General features: G+C 37.0%; 1 protein-coding gene across 2 annotated transcripts; it reads right to left on the reverse strand.

Annotated features, from left to right (window-relative positions):
• Nucleotides 1-3201: 3201 nt before the first annotated feature.
• On the reverse strand, nt 3202-13072 carry lman2 (lectin, mannose-binding 2). Of its 2 annotated transcripts, none has more exons than XM_074649003.1 (8): nt 12837-13072; nt 10085-10203; nt 9385-9502; nt 7962-8041; nt 7054-7215; nt 6656-6770; nt 6286-6405; nt 3202-5619 (listed from the first exon to the last, which is right to left on the reverse strand). In XM_074649003.1, the coding sequence occupies exons 1-8, from the start codon at nt 12970-12972 to the stop codon at nt 5459-5461; spliced, it is 1011 nt and encodes a 336-aa protein (XP_074505104.1). In that variant the 5' UTR covers nt 12973-13072; the 3' UTR covers nt 3202-5458. The 2 variants fall into 2 exon arrangements, with proteins under 2 accessions (XP_074505104.1, XP_074505103.1); XM_074649002.1 differs by lacking the exon at nt 7962-8041 and adding an exon at nt 8104-8186 and having other exon boundaries at nt 12837-13070.
• Between the last annotated feature and the right edge of the window lie 797 nt (nt 13073-13869).

The following is a 13869-nucleotide window of genomic DNA, read 5'->3' on the forward strand; positions in this document are numbered from 1 at the left end:
AATGGTTATATGAGGAAAACACTTTAGGGTTGAAATTGTTATCAATGGTTTATTTTAAATCTGAAATAATAAAAAATTGTGAGCAAAACTTTGAAAGAAGTTTAGGGTTATTCAGACCAAGAAAATCACCCATGGCCTACTTTATATCAGACAGGACAGACTGCACACACATACACACACACCTGTGGTCTGACAGATGTTGAAAATCTATACTATGTCACCATCTAGTGGTTAATAAAAAAGACACAACATCATTGATGATCTCAAATTGTGCTACATATTTGTTTGACATATATGATAAAAATGTTATAGGAATAGTGTTATTGAAATGTATAAAGTCTATGAAATATGTTACTAGGCTGTATAAGATAATGCATAAAGAGCCAGAACATATTATCTCCAATAATCATGCTGATTTTTTATCATAAAACTGACTGAACACAGAATTATTCTTAATATTAATTTAATTTATATTATTTCTAATGAATAATATTGAAATAAAGATGATATCTTGACAGTAATACCTACTATGATACCATACTGCTACCTCATAGAGCACACCTAGTGGAGAAAAACAAATTACTCTACTGGGGATAGGCTACTTTGGCTTTACTGTTGTCAGTGATTCACACTGACAACAGTAAATGGCAGCCAGAAAACACCAACCAAGAAAACAGTTAGTTTGATATGACCAAGCAGAAAACAACATCTGAACAGAGACTTGTGATTAGCATGTTATCAAACAGTGGATACTTAGCTTGTTGCAGTGCAGCAGTAGATCCTCATCATCTCAGTGGAGGGTTAAGCAACCAACTTTATTTTGGGACCGGAAGGAGTTTTTTTTTTTTTCATTTTTATTTTAAAACAAAAATTGTAACTTGCACACTTTTCTAATATATAGCATGTCATTGCACACTTTGCTAATGTATATAGTATGTTATTGCTATTCTATGTTTATATTTTATATTTTCTAAGTTAGTTGTAGTAGTCTGGTATATTTATAGTGTATTCTAATATATTCTTTATATTGTGTATAATATAGATATTATCTCTAGTAATTATTTGTATATTTATTGTATATTTACTGTTCCTGTGCATTGTCTTAATAACCTGCTGTTGTAACACAAGAATTTCCCAATCTGGGATCAATAAAGTACATCTATCTATCTATCAATCTATCTAGCTAGCTACCTAGCTAGTGAATAACACCTCCAAATTTCCCCTTTCTGTTAATGTAAAGAATCATAAGCAGCTCCTACCTGGTGGCTGGAAGGTTTTTTCTGTCTCGGAATGGTTTGATTTCATTCCTGAGGATTATATTTGACAGATTAAAGCCCACTCAGTCCTTTTAACCTGCTGAAATTCCTTTAAAGGACCGTTACAACCCATAAAATGCAGTTTTCACCCGCCAAAAACTGATTGCAGCTCCTACCTTGTGACTAAAAGTTTTTTTTCTGTCTCAGAATGATTTGATTTAATTCATGAGGATTATATCTGACAGACTATAGACCACCCAGTCCTTTTTACCTGCTGAAATTCCTTTAAAGGACTATTACAACTCATGGTTTTCACCTACCAAAACCTGATTGCAGCTCCTACCTGGTGACTGGAAGGTTTTTTAGAACTCAGTATGGTTTGATTTCATTCATGAGGATTATATCTGACAGGTTATAGCCCAGTCCTTTTAACCTGCTGAAATTAATTTAAAGGACCATTACAACCCAAAAACAGAGTTTTCACCTGCCAAAAACTGATTTCAGCTCCTACCTTGTGACTAAAAGTTTTTTTCTGTCTCAGAATGGTTTGATTTTATTCATGAGGATTATATCTGACATATTATAGCCCACTCAGTCCTTCTTTACCTGCTGAAATTCCTTTAAAGGACCATTGCAACCCATAAAATACATTCTTAAAACAATTAATGAAAAATCCATTTACAAAAGAGATGATGAACAACCTGAGATGTCTTGCTGATCTTTCATCTACGACTAAAAACTGACTGCTGTATTCGTTTTCCTGCCAAGTTCTCTGTCATGATGAGTCTGATAGTGGAATTAATGACTTCTCTGCAATTTTTACACTGTGCAAAGTCATCCAATAGGCCAAATCGGACCCTGGTTCTGGCCCCCGGGCCGTATGTTTGACACCCCTGTTCTGATGTATCTCATTTAAAGATGGTTTAAACACATTTGACACACATAACACAGAATCTATGGATTCAGATACATGTAGGCTATGGATCAATAGCTATCGAGTAGCTACACTTGCATCCAGCTGCAGTGTGGGATCGCATGTCTCGAGCCGGACACAGCCACCATAAATACTCTCATATACCGAACTATGATGATAGTAATGGGTATAATAAAGTTGATAACTAGATCAATAGGTCCTGTGACCAGAATATATGCTATGGGCTTTGCAGAGAGATGCATGGTGTAATAAAAAATGTCATTTGGCTTATGCCATAAAGCATGTTTTAAAAAAAGATCTTTATAATAAACTATGAGTTCTATAGCTGGAGGGTTTTTTCAATTAAGTGGTAAAACATATTGAGCACACCATTTGGTCTAAACTCTGTTCATCATGTCCTTAAAAACAGTTATATTTTATGGTTGTATCCGATGAGTCGTGTTTTTCTCAAATGTGTGGGATGAAATTGATGCATTCATATTTATCATAACTGATAACATTTTATCATATGCTGTGACGGTTATGTGCCTGAAGTGTGAGATGGAGATGATGACCAGCAGGTTGAGAGCTGCATTTTGAATTGGAAAATGACCAACCGGCCCTAAAAGCTCAGTTTGGCTGCATAGCAATTTTTCATTTGATGGGAATTTGATTAAATGTAAATGGTCCTGTTTTATTACCTGATCTTGTGGAGGCCTGTGTCAAAATATTTAGGAGCTTTTTATGATAATACTTCAATAATCCACCATGTCTGTTATATACTGTATATCTGTTATAGCTTGTGATTTCAGATTTTCCCCTGACTAAAAATAAATCACAATATTTAATTGATAATATACAAAAGTGGAGGAGTCAACAGCAGAATCTGAATGACTCCAAAGTTTTTAGTGCTTCTCTGGCATTTAAGGGACTAACAGCGGCTTACTGAACTCACAGGGTATTTCCTGAGAATACATGATCTTTCCAGTGTAATTAAATGTTGGTTAAAACTTGTCAACACACAACAAATCACATTCAAACTGTTTCTTCTTCATTTTAATACATTATTTCTGCTGAGAGGAGCTGTTTCAAGTCCCATCATAAAACCAACGGAAGTGGCAGAAACAAATACAGAACGGTTTGAAGAACCCAGGAGAAGTGATGAGAACGCTGAGTCAAGTTAAAACAAGTTTTTTTTTCTTAAATCTGCATTTCAGCAGTGATGAAAGTGTGTCATCAAATCATGAATTTTACTTTTAGCGTGTTTGTTAACAAAGCAAAGACAGAATCAAACGGGAACATTATGGAAATGGAAACTGGAAAAAACCCAACAACAAAACAAACATGATATTGAAAGAAACTTAAATGTGCCTGATGGGAGCGATCTCTCTAAGCTTTATAATTAGCACCGTCTGCGTGCATTTTTGTAATCACTAGTTTTATGTAGCAGTTAATGATTCTAATATTCATCATACTGAAGAATTTAATTGAAGTTTTTGTCACAATTTAGCATCATTAACTGAAAGATAACAAAGGCATATTCTGGATTAAACGCTGAAAAATGCTGCTCTAAAGACACTGCAAGGAAAATAAAAAGACAAACTATTTCAGTCTAAAGGTTTGAGGTTGTTCAATTTTCATCCTCTTGTGTACTGAACGCTCTTCAAGTGGCCTTACCCTACTGTAATATATAATTAGGGACAAGTTGTGGTAATTAGTAAGACTTTAAACGGTATGATATCATGAGGCAAAATGTTACCGTTTCTGCCGTCACACCAGAGATAGTGATTAAAGTGACAATTTTCAGATCAATGCAGATTTGCTGCTCTATCTATAACCTCTTTAACCCTGATATAACACAGTTGTGACTCAATTTTGTCAGTTTTTAAAGCTTTACACTTTCTGGCTATAGGGTATCCGATATTTCTTTGTAGAGTGGAGTTTTCCGCAGAGGTGGTAAAGCCCCACAGATCTCGTTTCATGATCAATATATTTAGTAAATGATGACCTAAACAACAGCCACACTCATTAAGTACAATGGTATTTGCTGTGTGATGTAGCGCCTCCGCTCTATTTCCCTGAAGGTAATTTCATAAAAGTATATGAAAACTACTTTGATAATGAATTATTTAGTTTCTAAAAGGTGAATATTTTCAAGTTTTCTATGAGATTCAACTAATTTCTTTGTTAGTTACACAAAACAAGCACTTTGAATATATGTCAACTTGAGCTTTGAGAAATTGTGATGGGTATTAAGTTAAATTAACTGACATTTTCTGGGTCAAATGATTGACTGAATTGACTGAATTGACTGATTAAACCGCCGTTAGTTGCAGCCCTAGTGGTCTGTATTTCAGGCGAGGTGGCCTGAGTGAAACACTGGAGTTTCACATTATTACATTATCAGAAACAAACAGAACTGCAGCATGAACAGAGTTAAAAAAAAAAAACAATAGCGCAAACTACAAAACTATGAAACTCCATTAATAGAAAATCCAAAGACAAAGCCATCATAGTACCGACAGGTGATCTTTGATGCTGAGCTGTGACTCAGGTGGTTGTTCTGCACATATCTTGCCAATTTAGAATAAAACAGAAACAACATACAGTCCATAATTTATCCTCCTAGATAGCCACTGCATTCTGAATATATACGTGGAGAATGTGTTGTAACACGATTCATTCTTAATTATTTTAAACTGCTAACAAGCAAAATTGTATTTTCTAAATGAGAGAATGAGAGCGACAGTAACAGAAAGTGAAATCAATTAATACAACTCTACACTCCACACAGGCTAAAGCTGCATTCACATTCAATGAGGCGTTATCCGGCGTGAATCGTTTCTGTGGTTGCCACAATGACTTCATAATGTTTTTTTTATCTGACGTTTTTTGCTCTGTGTTTGGAGCTGCTTTCTTAATCCCATAAATAATCAGGTAAAACAGCCTGGAAGACAAAAATCTAAATTAACATCTGGCGTCACCATTTTGAAGCATCACATCTGCAGCAAAGAGACAATCTTTTAAGAACCTGAAACACTATTCTAACCCTGCAATTAATGAACACATGGAGAACAAAAACAGCATTGATCAGGGCCACTCGTAATGGTCGCCACTATAGTTTTCCACCTTCTTACCAACATCACAAGTCACCATATCTCTCTCCGAACGCAGTGCTTCAAAGATATAAACATTTGTACAATCTTTAGAAAAAGAATTCACATAGAATGTGCTCAATCTGTCATCTGGAAACAGTTCATTCCACAAATAAACACCTCTCTGATAAGTCTCAGTAAAACCTCTTGTTCCTCTCCTGTCTCTTCTGGAAAACCACAGCTCCCACCACAGCGCACACGACGATTCCCAGCAGAGCACACAGCAGGAGCAGGAAGACCTTCCAGCCAGTGAGGGGCGTGCCTCGGAAGTTTCCAGTAGGATCGTCAATGTTGTCTGTGAAGGAAGAAGAAAGTCTGTGTTTAATTTCATGTTCAATTCAGAATTGCTGCTTGTCTGATTTGAGGATAATTGTTCTAAGTAAGTCCAGGAAACTTGCTAATGAAATGAGTATAATAAACTAATGAGCACAAACGTGATAATAAAAACGATACCTGGTACCGTCACAGAGAAAAACAGCTCCAAACAGGGAAACATTAAGAACTGATCAGACATTTTGCAGTAGGAAAAGGCACACCGCACTGCCTTTTTGTTGCCTGATCAGAGGGTTTTTTGCAGTTTGCTGTTTTTTTTGTTTTTTTTAATTGTTGCTTGGCAACCATCGAATGAGTGCAAACGTAAGCTTAACACAAACTATGAACTGTATTTCACCTAGTAGTTAATAGTGCAGTTTAAATTAATGAAAACATGTTACCCAAAATCTCAAGTACCGCACTAATTTGCAGCTGTTTTCTGTTCAGATCATGATGACTACTGTTGGTAAAGTCATTAAGCTCCAGGGATCCAGAAAAAGTCAACACAATGAAAACAATGCTAATGACTTTGGGCAGGTTTCAGCTCTGAGATGAGGCGCTCAGCAACGCTTCACTATCATTGAAAACAATTACAAAAAGCCACCCAGGCTGCTTAAATGCACTCTGTCTGATCAGGGCCTGAATGTACCTTTAGGGGACTTGAGGAGGCTGACGCTGGGCTCGATCTTGGTCCAGTCCAAGTTCTCCTCTTCGGGGGTGTGTTCTACCATCAGCTGGTAGAGCTTCATAGAGATGATGTCATGGTTATCTGGAAAATAATATACAAATGTAAACTATTAGAAAATCTGTAATAATCTGTAATATAATCATTTAAAATGTTACAAAAAGCTATGACATCAATACATTACTGCACAATGTAGAAGAAAGTAATAACAATGTCACATTTTCACATTAAAATACACATAGTTGAACAAATAGAAAACTTCTGTTTGAAAACATCAGCAGTGAATATTATGACTTCTTTAGTTTGTTAGTGTTGTTTCCAGCTCCGGACTTACCAGACAGATCTCCTGTAGCTGCTGAGGCACCAAAGAAATACCCGGTAGGAAGACGAACACCTCCGATGTCGATGCACTCCTTCCACTCGTTCTTGTCCTCCACATCAATCATCACCTGCAGGATACAGAGTGCATGTAGGTGATGCAATGCAGCAAGTGACTAAAAGCTAGTAAAAAATTAAAAATTCTTGTGTTGAAAAAGTGTTTAGATCCAGACACAATTTTGTGTTTTATTGACAGGGTAAAGAGACACCCTGAGTAAGCAGTAAGTTTAAAGGGTTTATTAACACTATGTTATATTGTACTCAATTATATCTGGATTATCTGTTCTTCACCTTTTTGAACTAAATGCGTAGAAACTATCACTGAGAAAACACAAAAGGAGTTCCTCTACATACAGTGAGTCTTCCTTTGGAGTAGCGAATGGCGAGGTACGTGTCGTGCTCTCTGTTCCTGATCTCAGCCGAGCATCCTCCCAGCTCCGACAATCGGCCGTCTTTGCCGTGGTCGTAATTCACCGAGCCGTTGTTCACCATGGCCGAAATGTACGGGAAGGAACGCTGGCGACGGGAAGGAAAGAATCAATAGGTAAATCATAGTAACATAAAAGGCATTATATACAATTACACACATATATATATAATTGCATGAATATAGATGCAATTATATATCTTAAATAAAGATGATGCACACATTAATACAGAAAACAAAATATAAGAAGCACACGATTCAATCAGGTTATATCAGCTCATGTTTACATACACACACACCTTATATACACACACCTTCACACTGCAGTTGTTGGTCACATCTGATGTTTTGGGTTCATATTTATTCAGAACAAAACTCTGACCGCAATATTATTTTCTGCGTTAGCCAAAGATATTTCTTCATACCTACACTGAGATTTTGAGTACAGTATTCAACTTTTGAATTAAGTAATTGAACTACATATTTTCTCAGCATTAAAGGGTAACTTAGGTATTTTCCAACCTGGACCCTATCAAGAAAGAATGGGACACTTTCAGCTGCAATGTGAACATAGCATAATTCACAAGACAAGTTATAGTGAAAGAAAAAAAAACACCCTTTAAGACATTAAAACAGCAACTACCAGAGAGCCCTCATGCTCAATAACTTGTGTGACTCAATTTGCTTTTTTGCTGTAGAAACAAATATGTGAACATATGGCAAAATGAATTGTGTGGTTTGCAATGTTAACATACTTAAAACGTTCTGACAAACATGCCAATTTAAAGTGAAGAAAAACAGCATGCTGACGAGTAAAACCTGAGCAACCACTCACATCTGTTGCATCATCGTTAGAGTAAGTATCTATAAACACGGCCAGCCCGTGGAAGAGAGCATTGTTGGAAAACACAGGCCCTGCAAAGAAACAAGCCGGTCAATCACCTCACCCAACACACACACACACACTACACACTTACATCCATTCCATGGAGGTCATTGCGGAAGGAATCCAAAAACAAAGCCAGGCCAAGAAACTGATCTTGGTTTCCAAACACAGGGCCTAGGATGGAGGCAGAGATGAGGCGAGACATGAGCACACAAATCCAGACATTTTTTTGTGGTCAGCAGAGAAGCTGAGAGAGTAGACACAAACATCTGGACAAAAACTGGTGGAGTGAGCATGATGAGTGTTCATTAACACTCTAAGTGTCTAACAGTTTGATAGCATTTCAGTGAGCAGCATAGCTGGGACAAATACTAGAGTTGGGTCAGAGCATGTGAGCAGAGTAGAGAGCGAGTGAGCGGAGAGCATGAGTGGAAGGATTTGGATGAAGCGCAGAGCAAAATGGCTAAAGCGCTACCGCAGCGCCATCTACCAGCTGTTGTCAAAAAAGCACCAGAGTTTCACCTCATTGCTTCTATACACTTTGGTCAAAGTTTAAGGCTCAATATTGTGAAGAAATAGTATGTCCCAATTGTATGTATACTTCATCAAACAGTACATACTATGTAAGGGCAGCTGCAGTGTGTACTAAAAGCAAAAAGAAAAAGTATGTGATTTGGAACAGAGCCTCAGTCTCATTATGATCCACAGGGGAGCGGCTGCTGAGTCAAGTGCGACACCTAGTGGTAGAATTTGGTATACCAGTCTGATCCAGTGTGCTTAATATCAAACTAGTTTGAAAATGTTTACACCAGCTCAACCAAAACAAATACACACTTTGGTGTTATAGTTGTAGCACTCTCATCTTTAACTTTACAGACTTTTCAAAACTAACACCCATGTAGGTGAGTAGAGAGAAAGCAGTCTCACTATGTTAGGCTTGTAGCTCTTAGTAAATATATAATGCATGGTTTAGACGTATGGTTTGGACTTTGTTCCAGGAGTTTTGTGGCTGTCCTTACATTCATCCAACAGGCAGCAGCCTCATTGTTTTCTCATACATTTTGCTTTGCTGTAGAGTAAGATTTCAAGCAATTTACTACTGGAAAGCCTTTATTGTTATGCAGTTGCAGGAAGTGCAATCTTATTTGGTTTTTATTTTATTATTTAAATATTGCAAGAGAGTAGTGGTAAAGCAGCAGCCACAGTAAACTGGTTAGGTGAGGAGCTGCAGGTGACAGGTGAATATTGTATTTTTAACACTTTGATGCAACAAGGACCAACATGAAATGAAGTGAGATCAAGCTGGGTGAGTTTCTTCCACTAGTAGTAACTCAGCAGTTAAGAACCACGAGGCTGAAAAAAACAACATTACCTGGATGCAGTCTGTCCTTTGTGTACCAGAGAGCGATGCCGTCGCCATGGAGACTCTTCTTTCCTGACCCATGAACTTTGAACTGCACATGCATCTCCCAGTCCTTCAGGTAACACGGCTGGAGACCAGAAACAGAAAAAGTATTGACTTTCTATGGTAGCATTATGAAATAAGCAAAGTGTTTTACAAAAAGTGTGAATGAGAGACAGATGATCAAAATCATCAGTAGAGGTTTTGTAGAATATTTTAGTTTATATGTCAGTAGGGGCCTACTATGCATACTACGTTGTAAGAGTGAGAGCAAAACTTAAAAGCAACACATTGTAACATGTAAAACTGCATGAAACATTATGTTTTGAACAAAACAGCTTAAAGTTTAGTTTGCTTAAAATAACTATGTTTCAAAAGTGAAAATGAAATTTAACGCTTGTGAACACATAGACAAATACATGTTGTTGGTTTCACATAGGATGCGAACCCACCTTGTGTTTTGTCACACACTCTGCTCCAATCATAATTACTATGGTCACTAGAGGCAAACCCTACTATTGGGTGTAGCAGGGCCCTACTGTTCCACATCTATGAGGCTTATAACCACTGATAAAGCACACTTAATGACCTGATAACAGTCTAATCGGCTGGATAACAACACATCCGAGTCAGACTGGAGATATGAGCCATGTTTGTAGTCTTTCCTCACCACAGTATTCCAGATGGATCCCTGCTTGCTTCTCTCGTCTGGAGTGAGTCGCACATATGAGCTTGTCACCAGCGTGCTTCCCCAGAAGTCCCACTGACTACTAGCACTGTTGCCGACACCTGCAAGACAAACAGATAGAAGGATAAGATACAATTAGTAATAAGTACAGTGTGTGCGCTGTTGTTTGTTTCAGACTTCAGGTGGCACACCTTGTAAAACATGTAGAACAAGACGGTTACTCGACAGTCACAGATAGAATACACACAGAAAGAAGTTTATCTGCACATCAATCTTTAGTCAAATGCCTTCATTGTGTACATACACAAATTAAGGAACACATTTATTTGATTAATCATCCTCTTGTGGAATTAACGTGATACCAACTTTTTCTATTTTATTTTCAGTCCTTTAGGCTCTGGTGGTATGATTGAAGTTGTTGTCAGTTATTTCCTTTACGATTACTGTGTTAACTCTGTAATGGACTCTTTATTTCATTTGCAATATACTAAGGTTTTACTTGAGCCAATCTTCACATTTTCATGGTATGAACTTATTCAGTGTTAAGTTGATATTGTGAGAATAGCTAAGGCAATGCTAAGAGGCATAGTGCTGGGGAGATAATTGCTTGTTTATAAATAAGTATTAATGTTTACCATTGAAATTAAATGTTATTAGGGTCACACATTTGTCTTGAACTGATTGTTTTAAATCTTTCTATAGATTATATATGACTATTACTACTACTACTGATTAATGACTTTACACTGAATAAGGTGATTTACATGACTTTGTGTCAAATCTAAATGTGTCTCAGACCTCTTTTGAATTAAATTATTTGCATGTTCAATTGTATTTGTTATTCCCTCATCAAGCCAAGAATGAACACAGTAAAATACCCGGTATGTTTTTCCTTCACCTAAACTTTTATGCACACACCCTGAGCAAACACTTCTCTGTCCTGAGGGTGTGTTCAGAGCGCTTTGCACATTTTGTCATTATAAGTTACACATGTTTTGATTTAAATTCATTTGTTTGCATTGTACTGTGCATGGCTCCAGGGTTGGAAATTAACTTTTTTGTGGATTCCAAATTTTACCAGCCACTCAATAGATTACCATTGTATTTTTTGGCTGCTGAGTGAAGCAAACCTAGCAGCCACTTGTATATTTTACCAGCATTTGGCTGGTGGCAGGTGATAATATCCAACCCTGCACGCCTCCACCTACTTAACTGTAACGGTTTCAGCCACCTGCAGCAAACTGTTTCATTGAGCGCAGTGATAATCTTGCTTTGCATGCACTGCACCTTTCACAGCTGCTTCAGTTTCATCTTTTTGTTACGACATCTTCCAGCTAAAATTTACCACAAAAGCGCGCTACCTTGTGGATCAGATGTATGTCAAATTTACCAGCAACTAAATGGCCATACCAGTAGGCAAGGCAAGGCAAGGCAGCTTTATTTGTATAGCACATTTCAGCAACAGGGAAATTCAAAGTGCTTTAAATAAACATTCAGGAACATTGTGACAAAGTGCAAAAGAACATTAAGACATAATTAAAACAGTTATAAAAACATAAAAACATTAAAGATTCGAAAATAAAAACAAGCTAAAAATAAAAGCTAGGATAGAAATAGCATATATCACACAAGAGTAAAAGCTCTAGTGCAGTATATAAGATCATTATCTGGTTTAATAAAAGGCAGCAACAGCAAACACGAAAGTTTTAAGCTATGATTTAAAATAACTCAGAGTTGGAGTTGGTCCTGCAGGTTTCTGGAGGAGCTTGTCCCAAATATTTGGTGCATAAAAACTGAACGCTGCTTTTTCATGTTTAGTTGTGACTCTGGGGACACTAAGCAAACCTGATCCAGATGACCTGAGAGGTCAGGATGGTTCACAACATAGCGGAAGTTCAGAAATGTATTTTGGCCCTAAACCATTTAGTGCTTTGTAAACCAGCAGGAGTATTTTGAAATCAATTCCCTGAGAGACAGGGAGCCAGTGTAGAGACCTCAGAACTGGACTGATATGAGTAGCTAGTAACTCCTTAACTACACTTAATCTATAGCCTACCTAATATTTTTGATGACGATTCTCATTTACATTTCTAAAACAAAGCAGCATGGTTAATTGTTAAGTCTGTCACTTGTTGTAGCCTAAATGAACTGAAACATGCACAATCTAACATATTCACACCCCTTACTGTTTATTTTATATTTTATTCTATATATTAGTATGAACACAATACTCTGCATTTTACTGCTTTTTGCACTTCTGGCTGGAGGCTAAAAAGACAGTAAGAATCTAACCCATAACTCGCACTGATAGTCCCATTTGTTTACATCCTACCAGAACAGCAGCTGTTACAGACAGGATGTGGGACTAGTAGAGAAGGTTCACCCATATTAGTGTGACGGGATATCACAGCTCTGATAAAGTGTATATCTGTCCATTCAATGTCAGTTGTATATTCCAACATAAAGATGTCTTAACTAAATCTTTAAACTCACATTGTAGCAGAGCAAAGTGTGTCTTCTCATGTTACTGTCTAACATATGTAGTTTATCAGGTTAAACAATGCTGCTATGAAGGAAGTATGACGTTATTTGAATAGATTAGCATCCTGTGCCGCAGGTGCTTCGTGTTTTTTAGCTCATATTGAATATTAAATGTGGCTAAATAACTTGTAAAAGGCAGAGAAAGACAGAACAGCAGGTTAGCTGAGGAGCTAGCAGTTAGCTGTCAGGTTACCTTGGTATGGTTTCATTAAGGAGTGCTCTCTCTTCAGATGCTCCGTGTTTCCGTCCGTTATATCACAGCTCACCGGACACAACGCCACTACCAGGAGGAGCAGTGTTGTTCTCAAAAACAATCTGAAGTTACCCATGTTGTTGAAAAAGCCTCGCAGAGAAAAACTCTCAAAACAAATGTCTTCTTCCAAACTCCAGAAAATCCAGCCCGGGTCCCTTCTCTATTATCCTCCGGAAGGAAACACAACATAAATCTGACGTTTATCGACACACTTCCTTTAAAATATTTTTTTTTTCCTTGCGTATTTTGCTAAAATCATACATGTATAACGATTACGTTTTTTAGACGTACTAAAAATCTAATTTGCATGATATATTTTAACTAAAATTATAAGGAGGAAACTTTTAGCTCTGTGTGTTTCCGCACGGAAGATTTTTGGAGACGACAGAAATGTAAGTAGCCAATCAGAGACAAGCACATCGCAAATTGAGCCAATCAGAGACAAGCACATCGCAAATTGAGCCAATCAGCGAGCACCTGGTGTACACGTGTTATTCAAGATTCAAGATTCAAGATTCAAGCCTTTTATGTCATTATTTAGTACAACGAAATTAGATTGTGATAATCCCATGGGTGCTAATGAAAAGATAATACAATAAAAGAAAAAGATAGTACAATATAAATATAAAAAATATAAAAGATAATACAATATAAAATATAAAAATACAATATGTATCTTGATGAGATGACAGTTTTGCCGGATTACAGTTTTGCCAGATTATTGCACAAAGTGTCCGTCAGATATTATATAATTATTGCACAGCATCATATAATTATTGCACAGAGTGATCAGCATGTTATTGCACATATCCGTAGCAGTAGATTTACAGTATATACATTGCAAAAGTGACACAAAGATTATCCACAGGATGGCAGCAGAAGGCAAAGAATAAAACCAGGTTCAGAATAGTTTTCTCTGGGTCAGCAGGGATACAATGTGGTCTAAACTAAACAAAACTTACTGTAGTCACCT

The sequence above is a fragment of the Sebastes fasciatus genome, chromosome 10 (genome assembly GCF_043250625.1).
Source record: "Sebastes fasciatus isolate fSebFas1 chromosome 10, fSebFas1.pri, whole genome shotgun sequence".
Lineage (NCBI taxonomy): Eukaryota > Metazoa > Chordata > Actinopteri > Perciformes > Sebastidae > Sebastes > Sebastes fasciatus.

Bases quoted from the DNA above. Each gene is read 5' to 3' on its own strand.
- lman2 (XM_074649002.1), bottom strand. From the start codon at position 12,972: ATGGGTAACTTCAGATTGTTTTTGAGAACAACACTGCTCCTCCTGGTA. The intron at 10,204-12,836 runs GTAACCTGACAG...TTTGTCTTGCAG, and splicing joins CTTAATGAAACCATACCAAG to GTGTCGGCAACAGTGCTAGT. The intron at 9,503-10,084 runs GTGAGGAAAGAC...TCTGGTCTCCAG, and splicing joins GATCCATCTGGAATACTGTG to CCGTGTTACCTGAAGGACTG.